General features: G+C 41.8%; 1 protein-coding gene across 4 annotated transcripts in view; it reads left to right on the top strand.

Moving 5' to 3' along the window:
* The first annotated feature begins 979 nt into the window (after positions 1 to 979).
* Positions 980 to 17,436, top strand: part of LOC126545062 (uncharacterized) — a 69,554-nt gene continuing 53,097 nt past the window's right edge. For 2 of the 4 annotated variants that reach the window (XM_055078191.2, XM_055078193.2), the window contains exons 1-7: positions 983 to 1,212; positions 1,537 to 1,658; positions 6,085 to 6,246; positions 7,223 to 7,332; positions 9,083 to 9,216; positions 12,603 to 12,676; positions 17,375 to 17,433. In XM_055078191.2, coding sequence (XP_054934166.1) covers positions 6,141 to 6,246; positions 7,223 to 7,332; positions 9,083 to 9,216; positions 12,603 to 12,676; positions 17,375 to 17,433 — 483 coding nt within the window. In that variant the 5' untranslated portion in view covers positions 983 to 1,212; positions 1,537 to 1,658; positions 6,085 to 6,140. Of the gene's footprint in view, positions 1,213 to 1,536; positions 1,659 to 6,084; positions 6,247 to 7,222; positions 7,333 to 9,082; positions 9,217 to 12,602; positions 12,677 to 17,374; positions 17,434 to 17,436 lie in introns of all 4 variants that reach the window. The other 2 variants (XM_055078194.2, XM_050192746.3) reach the window with 2 other exon arrangements.

Genomic DNA, 17,436 nt, shown 5'->3' on the forward strand with positions numbered 1-17,436 from the left:
GATCACAAAACGAAACAGGAAAAATGCTTAACAGAGGAACAAAAAGAAAGCGACTAAATATGCCACGCACAAAATTTTCTATTTGCTATCAAGGTATACATGTGTGTGTGACAACTTTATTGTGATACTTCTTTTCCATTTCGCGCGAAGGATGGAAGGCTTAGTTTTGTCATATGTGCCGTGTTCTCGAGACTATGCGATCTTACGTTCATGTGTTTCGTTGCTATTCCTGTTTATTTGCTCCCATCACAACAAACCCTTTACTTGTTAGTCAGCGCTTAGTGGTGCGTTCTAATTCCTTCTGTTTGTCTTCGTTTACTGCGCTGTTTTACCTTCAAAACCAAGAGCTAAAACATGAGCGCTAAGCGTAAAACCTTGCTTGATAGAAGTCGACAGAAGGAAAACGAAGGAAACCTGTACCATGCCTGTACCGTAGAGATTTGCTATATAGACACAAGACTTAACGTGACGCGTGAAATTGCGATCTTTTCGCGAGATCTGCGCTACGTACTAGTTATCACGGTACAGTGACCATGCAAACAAACCACTTCAGCACATTAAAATATTGGTGACATACACACCTCTCACAAAACACGGTAAGTATTATGGGCGCTGTGGTGCCCTTCAAACATTTACTGCGCAAATATTAGCGATAATAATCAGCGCTTGAATCTGGCACTTTTGACTAGAAGGCCGAAAGTGATGTCGCTGTCGCGTCTCAACCGATGCACGTTGCATATGATTACGCTTTCTGCCAGAAAATCTTAATTCCGATGTAAGATGTTGCCCTTTCTCACATTTATTCAGGCTTAACAACGACAGGAATGCCCCGAAAACTGTAGATCTTACCGATCTTACCTAGGCAGGCGACACTGCCTAAAAAGCCATTCCTGCTGGCCGGATACAGTAGTAGTTTTCGGAATCCAAGTCAATCTAGTGTGGAGCCTGTGACGAAGCCTGTAAAGTTTACGCGGTAGTTTCGTTTATTGTTCAACTTATGTGAGCAGCAAGAACCAAAGATGACAAGAATACGTAATATTTTAAAATTTCGCTTACTTCAGACTCTGTCTTTCGTTACAAAAGTGCAAGTTGTAAGCCAGCGCTGGTTCGTCTGGTTGGATCCGGTTTAATCTGGTTTCCAACAGGTGCTCATTAAAGGTATTAAAGGCCTACAGAGACGCCACGGGACGCCAATGTAGTGTCTGCTTCGAGGTGAGCGGTAAATTTGAGCTCTTCGCTGTTATTTGCACGAGAGACCTAAAACACGAACGTGACTACGGTTAAGATAGCATTTATAGCCGCAATTCAGAGCGTATCTTTGTCTACGCACCTAAAAAATTAAGTTTTTTTTTTGGCAATGGTGACGCACCCGCGCTGTGAAGTTTCGTTTGAGTCTTCGCTAATAAAAGCTAGTAAGCTTCTCGTCATTTTTGCCTGTTGGCGGTCGAAGTGAAGGTGCACAGAGTAAAAGACTGCAAACCAGATGCGGCGTTTAATTACACAATGACTTTGCTAGCTAACCCTCTTTCCTTCCAGTGCCTCCGCCTACGGGTCCGACAGTTCGTCAGTATCGACCACGTACGCCACGTATCGTCTCGATCTATTCGGTCAGAATTTCTCACATATCAGCGCTCCGCGACCCTATCCGTACGAGAACTGTGAGTAAACTTGAATTTTGTGTCATGTTCAGATCGCATGTGATATATCTGCAAAAGAAGAGACGAATTTCGCTCTTGTTGAGGCCCCTGGCTGCGGACGCAACAGAAGGGTCGGAGACGCTTTTGGTGCATCTTGCTGAGACAAAGTACCGCTGATTTTGCACGAAAGACTGACGTAAATCGAAATTTTTTTGCTTCAGTGAATGACATACGTACACATCGCACACGGTTGCGAATACTTAAATGTGCGCTAGACGCACCCATGTTCAGGTAAATGTTCAGGTAAGTGCACGCGACTTCAATGCCCTTCTGCAGCTGAGCACAGGTACTACGCTACCTAAAAACTGTAATTATCTGAATTCACCTTGAGTGTGAAACCAACCCACGCCCATTTCATACGTGAATTCTTCACACCTTGAATTTCTTTGTATACCTTTGCTCAGGATTTTACCTCTAGTTCAATTTTGCACAGTCATTTTGGAAGCCGGCATGCTTGTCGGGGTAGCTTTGAGTGTGTTTAATTTCGTGCCATTATTGCTTCCATGGTCATAATGTAAAAATCGATCATATAGTTGGAAAAGAAGTGCAGAGTCTGTTGACGTCGAAAGTGGACACACATCACCGATATTTTTTTTTCTTTTTTTTTTCTTTTTTCTCCTGACAATATGAAGCAGGCAGGAGTGCATGTTCACATGATTTCTAAGCGCTGCAATCATATAATTGCTTTGATGGCTTTTACCTTCCTTAGCTTCTTACTCTGGTGTAAATGGTACGAAAACACCTGTGTACTTAGATTTAGGTGCACGTTAAAGAACCCCAGGTGGTCGAAATTTCCGGAGTCCTCCACTACGGCGTGCCTCATTATCAGAAGTGGTTTTGGCACGTTAAACCCCATAATTTTTTTACGATTACATTATCAGACACCATTTTCATTTAATGAAATATTACATAATAGCATAAGCCTTCGTCTGACATGTGAAGTACATGTAATTATCCTAAAGATTGTTTCTCAGCATATATCCAGCTCGATTTACCCCAGCTATGACAGTATATAGAATAAATCAAATAGACAATAAAAAAATTGCAGCTGCATTGCTCACTTATGTCACATTATTCTGCATCATGCTGCTTCGTATAGTTACACGCAAAACGTTTTGATATCACAGAATAATAGACCAAACAGTATACATCTTTTCATCATCATCAGCTAGTTTTATGTACACTGCAGGACGAAGGCCTCTCCCTGCAATCTCCAATTACCCCTGTCCTGCATCAATTGATTCCAACTAGCGTCCACGAATTTCCTAATTTCATCACTCCTCCTAGTCTTTTGTCATCCTCGATTGCGTTTTCCTTCTCTTGGTACCCATTCTGTAGCACTAAAGGTGCAACGGTTATCTAACCGGTGCATTACATGACCTGCCCAGCTCCATTTCTTCCTCTTGATGTCAATTAGTATATTGTCTATACCCGTTTGATCTCTGATCCAAACCGGTCTCATTCTGTCTATTAACGTTATGCCTAGCAATCTTCATTCCATCGCTCATTGCGTGGTCCTTGACTTGTTCTCAAGCTTCTTTGTCAGTCTCCAAGTCTCTGCCCCATATGTCAGCACTGGTAAAATGCACTGATTGTACACCTTCCTTTTCAATGATAATGGTAAGCTTCCAGTAAGGAGCTAACAATGTCTGCTGTATGCGATCCAACCCGTTTTTATTCTTCTGTGAATTTCCTTCTCATGATAAGGGTTCCCTGTGATTAATTGACACAGACTCTAGAGGCCGACTGGCGATCCTGAACTCTTGTTCCTGTGCCCGCCTATTTATCATTATATTTGTCTTCTGCATATTAATCTTCAGCCGCACTCTAATACTCTCCCTGTTAAGGTCCTAAATCATTTGTTGTAACTCGTCTGCACTGTTGCTGAATAGGACAATGTCAACGGCAAACCGAAGGTTGTTGAGGTATTCGCTGTCTATCTTTACTCCTAAGCGTTCCCAGTTTAATAACTTGAATACTTCTTCTAAGCACGCAGTGAATAACATTGGAGAGATTGTGTCTCCTTGCCTGACCCCTTTCTTTATAGGTACCTTCCTGCTTTTCTTGTGTAGAATTAAGGTAGCTGTAGAACCTCTGTAGATATTTTCCAGGGTATATACGTAAGTGTTCTGTACCCCTTGATTACGTAATGCCTCTTTGACTGCTGGTATCTCTACTGAATCAAATGCCTTTTCGTAATCTATGAAAGCCATATAGAGAGGCTTATTGTACTCTGCGGATTTCTCGATAACCTGGTTAATGACATGGATGTGATCCATTGTGGAGTAACCTTTCCTCAAGCCAGCCTGCTCCCTTGGTTGACTAAGTCCAGTGTTGCCCTTATTCTATTGGAGATAATTTTGTAAATATTTTATATAATACTGGGAGTAAGCTAATGGGCCTATAATTTTTCAAATCTTTAACGTCTCTCTTTTTTGTGGATTAGTATAATACCATTTACACCAATCAGAAGCATGTTCCAAAACCAGGCTCTGCTGTCACCTGGCAACGACTTTGGGCATTTGTCATTAAACCAATAATTCAACCAATGTTAATAAACACCACAGTATCAGAGTAGCCTGCGTTGCCGTAAGAGCTGAGTAGTAGGTAGGCTGCTCACTGGCACAGTTAAGTTACGGCATCAGTGGTGAAACTTTGGTAAGTGTAGTTTCCAAGTTCTAATATGAGACATCAGGACATGCCGATGGTTGAATGGTAAGCAGGGTAAAGTGCAGGCAGCAGCAGAAAGCAGTTTTCCTTTGATATCTGTAGCTACAAGAGTGCTACTCTTACAGCTGAATTAAAATGTGCCTTGATTACTGTAGTGCAGCTATTGCTATGACAATGAGCAATAATCATAGCAATACACACGGTGATGAATATTTATTACAGTATACATTACGACAAGTGTGTCATATCGACATTCTTGTGGTAACAGCATTGGCTTTCATTTCTATATTTTTTCTTGCTGGGGTGGAATGCGAGAATGCTTGTGCACTGTGCATTGTGTGCATGTTAAAGAAACCCAGCTGATCAAAATATCCTGGAGTCCCCCGCTACAGCATGCATAACGGGCCAACTTTTATGATGGTATGACGAAATACCCCAGTTTCAGTGCTCCTTTATGTTTGTTTTATCGAAACAAACACATATTTACTACAATTTTTCATTTGCGTACAGTTTCGGACAAAAGCAATTAAAAAAAAATACTGTTGCTGAGCGATTTTTTTGTGGCCCACTTTCTTTGACCCGTCCATTATACTGGTTTATACCTGTGTGGCAGTGACATAAGCTGATACGCGGGGTATTCTTGCTTAATGATTCACAGAATCTTTAAATATCGCCTGTGGCATCAAACACAAGTCTACTACTTGAGCTGGACCGCTCTCTGTGGCAGAAATTGTTTGCAAGATAATCCAAAATGAATATTTGACAAATGAATAAAGGCTCACTAACTTTCAAATTAATTGTGGCACATATTGCAATTTACTAATTGTAGCTGGTGACTTTGGAATTCGTATCCACTTGGAATGAATCCTGAGGGTGACCCGTCTTTCGAGATATGCATTGCCCAAGTTTGTGATGAAATAATGCAGTGTTGGTCCAGGAATTTTTTAAGTTTAAATGCATGAAAAGACATTTTGTTAAAGAAGCGGAACAACAAGGCATTTTTACCTTAAGTTTGACAGTGCTTATCTCTGAACTTGTCGTAATTTCAAAATTCGATCCTAGTAGTTATGTTGTTTGGAAAAACTGGCTTCAATCGGTATATTGCAAAGCTGTGAAATATTGTTATAGTTCAGTCATGCACTTTGATTTCCATTGTATTGAGCTGCATTACTCTTTCTGTAATTCAGCTCAATAAGCAGATTTGTACTAGTTGCCACAGGCAATTTTTAAAGATACTGCTAACAATGAAAAAAAAAAGCACCTGGTATAACTGCATCTTAATCTGTGATAGCCGTTGCGTGAATATTTCAATAAGTGCGAACTTGGCAGAGACAAGAAATGTACTTGTGTACTTTGCAAACATTTTTGGTTGTCTGCGGTGCAGATCATTGTTGCTGCGACTAGTATATAGAGCAGATTGCCTGTTCTCAGCACCTGTACTGTACAAAGTTTATGAATGGTTAACAAATGGTCAGCATATTAAATTATCAAACAATTTTTACTATTTTTTACCAAATTCTAGTATTTTATTTCTTTCACTGTGGTCTTTTTCAAATTGTAAAGTTGGCAAGTTTGGGCATTCCTCATAATCAGTCTAATGTAATTTAAGTTTTTGCCTGCTGATGATGCTTTGCTTCTTTTGCCGCTGTGAAATGTTTGCATAATGTCAGGTCTGCTGTACATCTTGCTGAACCTCTTTTATGTATTTTTAAATCAGTGTTCCTCAAGAACCACCTAGTTGACCTGGCATTTGCTGCGCAAAAGCACCGAACCATGAGCTTGGGACCTGGCCAGCGCCGGAAAACGCCAACTGCGCGTGTCATGGGCTTCAACCTCACCCCAGAAGGGTGTCGTGAGCGAAGTGACAGGGGAGAGCCAGGTGAGAGCGAACAGTTAAATTTTAATTCAGCATTATTTCTTTCGTTACACAATGTGTATGATACAGAAAGAGGTCCTAAAGTAAAAAATATGCAGATCCACCGCACATGTTGAAATCTGTCTGAAGCGAAACTTTCATGAAGCGATTAATTAATGCTATAAGTTAGCCCATTTCATTCCTGCATCCTTGGCATTAAGGAAACTGCCGCGCACTTACGTATCCTCGCGCACTCTTGCTGCACAATGCGACACACGCGGTGATCATATTAAAGAGCTAGCTGGCGTTGGCACAATAGAAGTATATGTGCGACTGTGGTTTAATAGCTCGTGCATCGAGTTGCTGTACTGGGAGACTGAGCTTCAATCCCACTGTTGGGCATGTCATTCAATTTTATATCTTTCAAGAGTCATCTATTCACCAAGGCAGCAGCAGCAACCAGCAGCCTTGGTCAGGAAAGTCAGGGAGGATTCGCAAAAAAAGCTCTGCTTTAATACTGTCAGTGGGGAGCTTCTGTTGAAAGATGTGTAAAATGAAGAAGGTATGTTTAGCAACAGAAATTTAAAACAGCTGAAAAATACATGTACAGGGCTGTGAATTAACTGCATGAGCACGACAGTTTGATAATAGTACATTGTGTGAATAATGAATCCAGCTTTAAATGGCTTTTTCAGAACCAGTGGCATGTTTGTGACTGAATTTCGCACGGAGCTGGCATTTTGCCCTCTATTTAGCGTGATACTATGCTTGGATACAGTACTCGCCTGTCTTCATGAGAATGTATCATGAATACACATTGTTTGTGGCGACGGCAGACAAAATGTGAAGATTATCCCAGCACTGGAATGATGGTGCCAGTCACGCTGGAACATGGTGCATGCTGTGTTCTGCCATAATTGGTTGGCCCTAATTAACATCACATAAAAAGTAATGCCTGCTTTTAAAAATATTTTTGTTCTTTTTGTTACCGTCAATGCAGGTGCAGTACTTGGAGAACCAGGTTACTCAGCACTCCAAAAATCGCTGCCCTCTAAGCTCCGAAAAGCTCGTGATGAGTTGCACGCCATGGAGATGGACTGGAAGTCAAAGGTGAAAGTCTAGCTTTTGGGTTGCATGCGGTAGAACCGCTGAGTAGACTTTTTTCCCAGTTTACTTTTCCAAATAAATACATGACCAGCAAATGTCGTCCATGCTAGTGTGCTTGATTTGCTTAATCTCTGGCAAAGCTTAAAGGGCTCCCTTTGTTTATATATTTGTTACCTACATTTCGCCCGAGGGCGTTATAGTGAGGGGTTACAACAAGAACGATAACAACAACAGCATTCTGTCTGCACGAAGTGTGACAGTGCTTTGCATCGAAGTGGTACAGACCCAAACGCATTGTTCATGGAACATAATACACAGTCTGAATATTACAGACCACTGCAAAAAACAAACAAATGAAGAAAGGTAACATACAAATGATTAAAAATGAGAGTTGCAGATAACTGATTCACAAAAGCACTACACTATGTGCATAAAGCACACTATAAAGTGCAGAAATGTTCTGCTATGAGACAATGGAGACAACTAAACCGCTCTGAGTTCAAAGGCGAGCGAGTGAACTGTTTCTCTTTTGCCTTCGCTACCCTCTCCCTACTTTTGTTCTTGCTTCCTCACTGCATGCTACTCTAGAAGGCACGTGGGCACTACATCTGTACCAAATCCCACATTGGCACTCTGTTCACGTTTGAAAACATGAACTTCCACTTGTCAGCGCTCACCACTTTTTATCTACACGCTGTTGCTGCCGCACGCACAGTGCAAAATACACGAGATGAAATTGTGCACAACAAGCAAGAGAGGTTAATGAGGAGCAGCAGGAGTGCGATGTGTCGGAGGTGTGCTAGCAGACATATCGGAACTGATGTCTCTTGTATATGAACCAATTGACAGACTTTGATCATGCATAACCCGCGTGGTATCGCAGTATGTGAAGAAATATGATCTGCAATACCCCGGAGAGGAGTACACGACTGTTTTATTAATTAATAGAGGTGGTTTGGGGCTCTTTAAGTGTTGCAAGAATGAACCATCAGGAACTAATCTAACTTGTTCACTGTTCTTTTTAACTTCAATCTTTGGGGTACTCGCCATCCTAACACTTTCAGATGCAGAAAGTTGCAAAATAACATTTTCGTTTCACCCTTTGTGATTGATTGGCATGCCCCAGCGCTGGAATGCCACCGCTTTCATAATGTTCGTGTTCTTGATCTCACTTTGTGTCTTTTTTTTCTTCATTGTGTGGCATATCAGAAGCCTTGTAGACTGTTTTGGGGTACATCAATAAACAATTCAATATCGTGAAAACACTCTGCAGCTGTCTTGAATGCGATGACACCTGGACGGTAAAATTCAAGGTCACATCACATTGGTTTCATCGGAGCCCCTGTGCATGCGGAAACTATGTGGTTGCATGTACGGGAGTACGTGCTAAATTTAGTCATAAAAACTTTTCGTTTTAATGTTCGTCAACATCCCAAGTACCAGATATATTTCGAGCATGCAAAATTGTCTTGTGTGTGTAGAGTTGGTAACGACCTTTTTGTGAGTGGTGCATATCTAGATGGCTAACTTCGATAACAGAAACACCATAATTCGTAATTGATCTAGGAATAGGAGGTCGGAATTGAACTGATGTTTTTTGTTTCGTTTGTCTGAATTGTTTTGCCCTGAATTTCCAGACGCCGTATATGGACTGCTTTAAATTTCTATGTAGTTAGAAACACGCTTTATCACTATTATGTAGTGGTAGGTGCTAATATCTGTATTTTTATTTCACACTTTGTGATTCTTTCAGGAAACGGAGTTGACTTGCTACAAGGTCTCATTGAAGGAGAAAGCATCTCTTGTGAAAAGTCTCACATGCGAGCTCATTCAAGTGAAGAGCAGCATGGAAGAACAGGAGCAACGTTGCAAGGCAGCTGAGATAAGGTATCTGGCGTAGCATGTCTCCTTTGCCTTTTATTGCAATGGTACTTAAATGGACACTCAAGGCGGGCTCATGTCACCGATGCTGACACTGTTGTGCTGTCCTGGTATCGATGGTACATACATGGACTGCGCATAGAGAGTTAGAAGGGGTCCAGTGATGGGCAGCGCATCTAGCTGCAGAAAAAGCTGCTAACGTGCTTGAAGAGCAATGTGGCGAGAGGGCTTTTGGATCTTTTTTTGCAAAAATATCCAAAGGCTCTAATTTATGTACAAGTAACACTACTGTGACGCGATGGTTTAGCTCGCCAAGAAAGCCTTGGATTAGTGATTCTTTATTACGGTCCATTAGAAAAAGAGATAATCTTCGTAACAAACTTAGTCCAGCCATTCAATAATGCGTTGCGATTGCACTTCCACACATATTCAGATGTTCTAATAGCCACTTTAAAAAATGCCAAGCGTAATTACTACGAAAATAAAACAAGAAAAAATGAAATGATGCCAATGAAACTGGCAGGTTATTAAAGAATTCTTAAACATTAATACAACTAAAAATCACATATCGTGTGTGAACCACGATTCTGCTAATATTACTGACCCTCAAGACATAGCTAATGTTTTCAGTGACCATTTTAGTATTGCAGACGGTAGTCAGCCTGATTCCACATTGGTTAGTTTTCCGCGCTGTTCTCATTCCTTTTACCTGTTCCCCGCAACATCGCTAGAAGTATGTAACATTATCAATTCTCTTAAAACAACTGGTCCAGGCCTCGACTTGATATGCCCCTCTAGCATTAAGCTTGTGTCTAACGAAATCTTGCCTGCATTAGCACATATAGCAAACAGATTATTTATAGATGGCATCTTTCCTAATCGCCTCAAGACAGGTAAAATAATCCCAGTATTTAAAAAAGGTGACCATAAGTGCATGAGTAATTATCGTCCTATCTGCATTTTGTCTTTCTTTAGTAAGGTGATCCAAAAACTAATACATAATCGCTTAACTAAATACTTATCCAAATTTATTCTTTTAACTCCTGATCAATTTGGTTTTCGTGACAATTTTTCAACTGAACTAGCGCTTATTACTTTTACTGAGAGGGTTAAATTAGCCATCGATCAAGGCCTCTTAGTCGGGGCTCTCTTTATTGATTTCACTAAGGCGTTTGGTACAATTAACCGTCGTATGGCATTTCTGGGCCGTCTTTACAATTAATTCACAACTACCTAATTGACCGACAATATATAGTCAAAGTTAATGGTGTCTTCTCCTCATCAAAAACTGTGTATACAGGCGTCCCTCAGGGATCAATACTTGGGCTACTTTTATTTCTCATATTCATTAATGACTTGCCAGAAATATTAACACATGCGCACTGCCTTCTTTATGCTGATGACACCACTATTTTCGCATCTGATAAAAATTTATTCGCATTGCAGGATAAACTTAACGCTGACCTAGCGAATGTTCATTCATGGTGTGTAAAAAACAAGCTAACCATTAACCCATCTAAGACAACATTTATGGTATTCCATTCTTCAAAAACTTTGCACATTGACTCTATTGTAGTATCTCTAAATAATAATGTATTTGCAAGATCCGCATCTACTAAATTTCTTATAGTAGTTCTAGATGAGAACCTAAAGTTCCAGTGCCATATTCAATCACTTATACAAAAAATCTCATTTGGTATTCACATCATCACAAGAACTTGCTCTTTTTTTCAGCAAATCATTCTCATGTCTTTATATTACACGTATATACACACTCATCTCTCATACTGCCTGTCTTCTTGGGGTAATACATATGCCACACATCTTCATCAACTAGAAGTTTTGCAAAAGCAGGCATTACGATTAATTGCATTCCACTCGCATACATCTCCCTATGCTCTCATATTCCGTTCCCTTAATGTTTTACCTTTACGCATGTTATTCAATCATAAGCTGTCACTACTTATGTTTTGTCTTATAAATACCGAGTTTAATATTCCAGGTTTTACTCGCTCTAGCCTTATCAATTATAACAATGCAAGATTTTCAGCACAACTCAATCTTCTCCTTCCAAAAGCAAGAACTAATTATGGGAAATTAACCCTCGCATTTTCAGGCATTTCTGTTTGGAATTCAATACCATCTGATATGAAGTCATCTACATTATTATCATTCAAGCGTAGAACGAAGGAGCATTTCACGAACACTCTATCTGATGCATAGTATAATTTAACGAACCTAGAATTAATTAGATTTTGTTCTGCTTTACCATTATGCAATGTACTGCTGAACTACCGAGTCACTGAATTTTGCCTATAATTGATACTCCTCCTCGTTGTTAGCTTTATGTGCCATTTATCGTCGTTTGAATTTTTGCAAGATATTTTTAAGATTTCTTCAATTATTTTTCTTCTTTTTAACTGGGTGATTATACTTGCGATATTTCTAATAGATTATTTTTCTCTCTTACCGTTTATTTCCGATGATGATGTAGAAATTGTAGAATATATGACATGACTCACTGTTTGCCACAATTCTACTATCCCCTTTTGATGTCTTGTTAGGAGGACCCCCCAACAGTTTTTACTTCGGGACCTCCGAATGTGTACTTACACCCATTTTGCATTTCGTCAAATGATGAAGCCAAGTGGAAGAACCGTCGCGCTCTGCGCAGTCAGCTTTGCCGGAGCTAGGGCAGCGTTCTGAGAGAAGACGCACAAATGCTGAAACAGGCCACAGAAGGCCACCAGGCTGTGTTGTTTTGGTGGTCCCTCTACTTCATTGTCACATTATTAAATAAAGGTCCATTGTTGATCCTACAAGCATTATGAAATGCTCCTTCATCAACCATTTTAGCCATGTGCTTCTGTCATGCTGGGAAGCCAAAAAGTGTCAACTAACGGAAGTCCTTGATGAATTTCTCCGAATCAGTTGGCTTCAAAGCACACTGCAAACACAGTAGGCCGACAAAAATATTGAGATATGTTTGAATTATCAGTGGTTTGACCAACACTGTGCGTGTTTTGAATAAGTAGTGTAAATATCTTCCTTGTAAATAGTGCTTAATCGATGTAACAATGTGCTGTTGCGCACCATGATAGGCACCTTTGTAACAGAAAACCAGCAACACAGTCACTGCAAAAGTGATCGGATCATATGTATATATGTTTTCACATCTGTTTATGTTGTACACATGGTCATGTGTATGTGCATGTGAATACATACAATATGCCACAATTCTCTTGGCAACCGTGTTTTGTCAGCTTCAGGCTATTCAAACCTCCGATAACTCGAAATAAAACAAAAGTTCCAGAAGTTTGAACTAACCTGAGCTGACAGTATCTAAACTTTTCTATGCAAAGGGGCTAATTTTTTCAATCCCTTACTCTCAGGGCTGCAAAACTGGAACTTGTGATAAAAAATAGCACTGTCGCTTTTCAAGAGGTGCTGAAAACACTAACAAAGTGTGAGTATCGAAAGTTAACTGCACATTTTTTAAAATGTTGTTTTGTGTGATGTGATGCTGGGTGCCTGCTTTTTGTGTGAAAAAGAAAACATTTCTGCTAGAGTCTGAAGGGCATCCCTCTATGTCAGTGGCTATTTGGCTTGCATCTAAGCTGGGTAATGAGTGAAGGTGGTAGACGTAACATTATAAAAGACGAAAGGTTGGCAGCATGGATTGGGGACAATACGTGGGTAGACTATAATCTAGTTGAAACTGAGTACCAAATTGTGAAACCTTCCTTATGAAGGAAGCTTCTATTGTGGCTAGGCATTGTTGTGTCAATTCTGAAAGCTTCCTCACCAAGACACCCTTAAAGGGACTCTAAAGTGGCACACTTAATCAGTCTTTACTGATTTTATAGTATACTTAAAAACTCAGTTTTCATAAATTTCCTGTTATTGCAAAAGAAAATGAAGGTATATAGAAAACAGTTGTTCTAGTGGCATTTTTTGGTTATTGCCAGGCTACGTAACACATTCACCTCATCTGTGGCATTTTTTTACATAATTTACATAAACAAAATTGGAAGAAAGTGTCCACACGTCTATGCTTCAATATATTAGTGTAATAAATATTTGGTGAGCTTTTCCTTTTATAAATAAAGGTGCTTGTATGGGTCCTAAGATGGGCGCCCTTGAATCGAGATGGGTAAGTCCATTCCTCAGCTTACGAGAGCACACCTTTCATGAGTACTGGCGAAGGGAGCTTTCGTAATTAGATCATTTCTCTCATTGGTACTCCATAGTGAGGAGGCACGAAGGGCTCTTCACATAAGTTTAAGAAATGGTTTAATAAAGAAAGGAAAGTCAGAATTTGGCCTCATCAGAACTGGTGTTTGATGGTAGTACATGTAGCAGATAACTGGTATTCTGTCGGAGTAATGCATGGATGCCAAGTGACGGAACACAGTCAAGAGTAGCAGTGGCTTAGGTGGAGTTATGAGGTCAAAAATAGGAGAATGGTAAACTGGAAAAGTTGGTACCCATTCTTTATTTATACTTGCGGCACAAAAGACGAAGGCTGTAAGAAACAGAAATGACAGGACCAACAGTGGCATGGTCCTGTTGTTTTTGTGTTAGAGTTCTTGTCCTTTGCTCCGTATAATTATTGATTGCGAAATTTCTGTGGGGTAGTTATAGTTGGTATAAGACATGGGTACAGTTGCCGACCGATAAATCGGACACCGATAATCTGGACTTGCTCGGTAATTCGGACAGCTTTGCGGCACCACCAGTGGCCCCATAGACTTAAGTGTAAAGATGACCGATATTTTGGACAGCCACTAGCTCTACATTCGATTATCCATACTCTGTGGCTGTAGTGTACGCCAACTTGGTCGCCATTATCTTCTCTGGCAACCTCGACGAGACACCAAGTATGGCCTCAGAGATTGCACACTAAACAGTAATCCCTGAGGCCTTGCTTTGGTCGCCGCTGTGTGCCTCTTAAATTTAACTGCAAATGCCAATCTTGGAGGCTTTGCCTGAATTGTAAAATTGCATCAACATTGCGATCATCACATCCTTTTCCTATAGACCAATTGCAGTCACACAGGTCCTTTATCGAATGTGTGCCCAAGTAGTATGACAAAGACTACAGAGCTGGGCTGAGCAGGAAGGAGTCCTGGGAGAGTTCAAGATAGGTTTTCGCACTAGGTGGCGTATAGACCCTTTTCATGCTTACAAACAGGCTTCCCAGAAGACTTTGAGTTAAGCCCTCCGGAACAACACAAGTTACAATAGCCTATAAATTTACAGAACCTTCCAGCTGGTATCAGTTTTGCTATGAAGTTAGAATGTTCTACAAGTGAATTTTATTGTTCAGTGCAACAAAAAAAAAAGTCCGTACATGAGATCGACACATGCCACACTTTATTTATATCTGAGCACATCAAGAATATGTGCCTACAGTAAACTATGTGCAAAATACTTCCGTTTTCTTGGCTAACTTGACTGTCAGAAATGCATGACCGGAAGTTTTCTGGGGTCATGAATGCACTGCTGCCACAGCGTGCACAAAGAAAAGGTCTATAAAAGGCAATCTGTTTGTAATAACCCAGTGCATAGAAATCTCTGAGCTGACCCAAAGCCCGTTGTATGTGGCATTTCTGGACCTTAAGAAGGCATATGATAGCGTGCATACGCCCATCCTCTGGAGGATATGGCAGGAAATAGGCCTCAGTGTAGCAGATACGCAGCTGCTTGAGGCCATGTATACTGATTCGATGAAAAGGATGGAATGGGGCGGTATCACAACAGATCCCATCGCCATCAAACGGGGACTTTGCCAGGGGTGTCCACTGTCCCCACTCTTGTTTATGGTTTACCTGGTGAGTGTCACCCAAAGGTTTAAGGTTTTGCAGTGCAGTTTCACACTGCAACGCATGGTATGGGGACAGCAGGTGGTTGTGCAGATACCTGCATTGATGAATGCTGATGACATTGCTCTGCTAGCGGGCAGTGCGGAAGACCTGCAGAGGCAACTTGGTGTATGCGGTGAGGTGATGAGTGATCTTGGCCTAAAATTTAACCAGGCAAAGTGTGGGGTGATGCGCATGGAGTCTGGAGCGACCTGTCGTGGCTGAGTGGTTTCTGCAAGGCAGCAGTGTGCCCTTGACAGACGTGACGAAATACCTACGTGTCTACCTTAGTGCGGGCCGAAACCATCACCTCCAGCACAAGAAGCAGATAAAGGCGAAGGCAGTTCGCTGCAGAGGGGTCTTGGGTAAACAGGCTCTCTGGTCATTCAGTAGGTAAAAAGTGGTGAGGGGCCTTTAGAAGATGGTGGCCGTTCCGGGACTCACTTGGTGGCAATGCGGTGCTGGGCTGCGTTTGTCCTCTGGAACGAGGAAGTTCCTCGAGAGGTGCCAATGTGATGCTGGCAGGTTGCCCTGGGTTTGCAGAAGTACGTAGTGGTGGAGGCAATCCAGGGTGAACTGGGATGGTCTACTGTCGTAGCGAGAGGCTGCTGCCAAATTTCTATTTGAACTGAGGCTTTCTCGGTTACTGAAGGCCCATCTTGCCCGCCAGGCATGGACGCATGCCATCTATGCCGGTTGCTCCACCCATTGGAAGAAAAGAACACAGAGCCTAGGTGACCGGTACAGCCTTCCGACTGTCAACCTGACAGCACCGGGGCCGCACAGCGGACACTCTGCTCTGAAGGTTCGCGATATGGTGCGGCTCGCCGAGACTGCGGAGTGGGTGCTAGTGGCCAGGAAAAAGACGATGCTGGAGCTATATATTACGAAGAAACAGTTTATCGAAAAAGAAGACTGTTATGATAACTCCTTAGGAAGCAGGCTACTGGCAGAGGTGCGCTGTGGTGACTTCGGGACGCAGGCGTGGCGTGCGAGATTCACGGCCAATTTACAGACGGAATGTTTGCAATGTGGGATGGTAGAGGAAATGATCCAGCATGTAGTGGTGGGATGCACCAGTCTCCTACCTGACGCCATCGCGGACTCCCTATCGGAGGCACTCGGCTTCAGACGGGATTGTCACAGGCGGAAGTGACTCGAGACAATCAAACGCCACCTAGAACATTGATGGCTTTCTAATATGATGTGCCGGCGGTGATCATTTGGATCGACATTTGTTGGAGTGGAAAAAGTTGTTCTTTTATTTTTTTGTCTGGCTTGGCCACGCAGTACACCTTATGGCCTACCAGTTTCGAAGGGCGTAGTTGTAATCACTATCACCATTCTGGCACCCCCACACATGGCCCACTATTGCCAGTCTGTTATAGATGTGCTTGTTTGTTTAGTCTGCGTTCCAGACAGCGCTCTGCTGGCTCCAAGAAGTCTTTCTCATTAAGTTATATATAGGCAGCGTCAAAGGAAGGAAGGAAAACTTTATTTGGTCCTGCAAGTAGTGATAATGAACCACTAAGCGGGCCGCTCCCACGTCGGGACCGGAAGGCCAAGTCTCACGGCCATGTCGTGAGCCTGCTGGACAGCCCAGAATTGTTCATCCAGGTCCGGGCTGCGAAGTGCAGCCTCCCACCTGGACGCATCCTTCAAATGGCATCAAAAATGCCCTCGCAGTCCAAATGAGCCCGACTCCACAACTGAAGAGGCTGAATTGCCATCTACCACAACGAGCTCAAATGTGGTCATCATTGATGACCTGCTATTCCTACTGCCGTTAGATTTGAAAACTTTGCAGACGTCGACAGTGTGGTTTCGTTGTGTGCCGAACTGAACAGTGATGAAATAATTGAGCAAGTTCCCCCACTGTCAAACAGCGACTCTAATTCGGATGATGATGTGCCATGTGCTCCGGAGCCTTCCACATGTGGGTCTGACTCAAGCCTTTGCAGTCGTTGCATCGTTGTACAGCAAGAAAAAACTGGTAGAAATACAGGTGGACTTATTGCATGTAAGTGGAAGTGCGTGCAGCAACGCATCAACCACTTGTTCCTTGCACATGGGCCTTAATACATAAATGAAGTGACCTTTTTTGAACACACTCGTTTTTTCGAACATTCTATAGTTTGGCCTTATTTACAATCCCCGTGAAGTCTGAATTATCGGTCGTCGACTGTAATTACAGATCTTTGAGAGTGCCCTTTGCACTGTCATAGACTTAGATAAACTAATTATGAGTGGTGGTAATGTCTCTTCTACTTTCCTTTTATTTTTCTATTTTTGATGGCAAGACGAAAAAATGGAAGACAGACTGATGGAGGAGATAAGGCTGTTGGAAGACTGCGGCAATGTA

This window comes from Dermacentor andersoni, chromosome 10 (assembly GCF_023375885.2).
Source record: "Dermacentor andersoni chromosome 10, qqDerAnde1_hic_scaffold, whole genome shotgun sequence".
NCBI lineage: Eukaryota > Metazoa > Arthropoda > Arachnida > Ixodida > Ixodidae > Dermacentor > Dermacentor andersoni.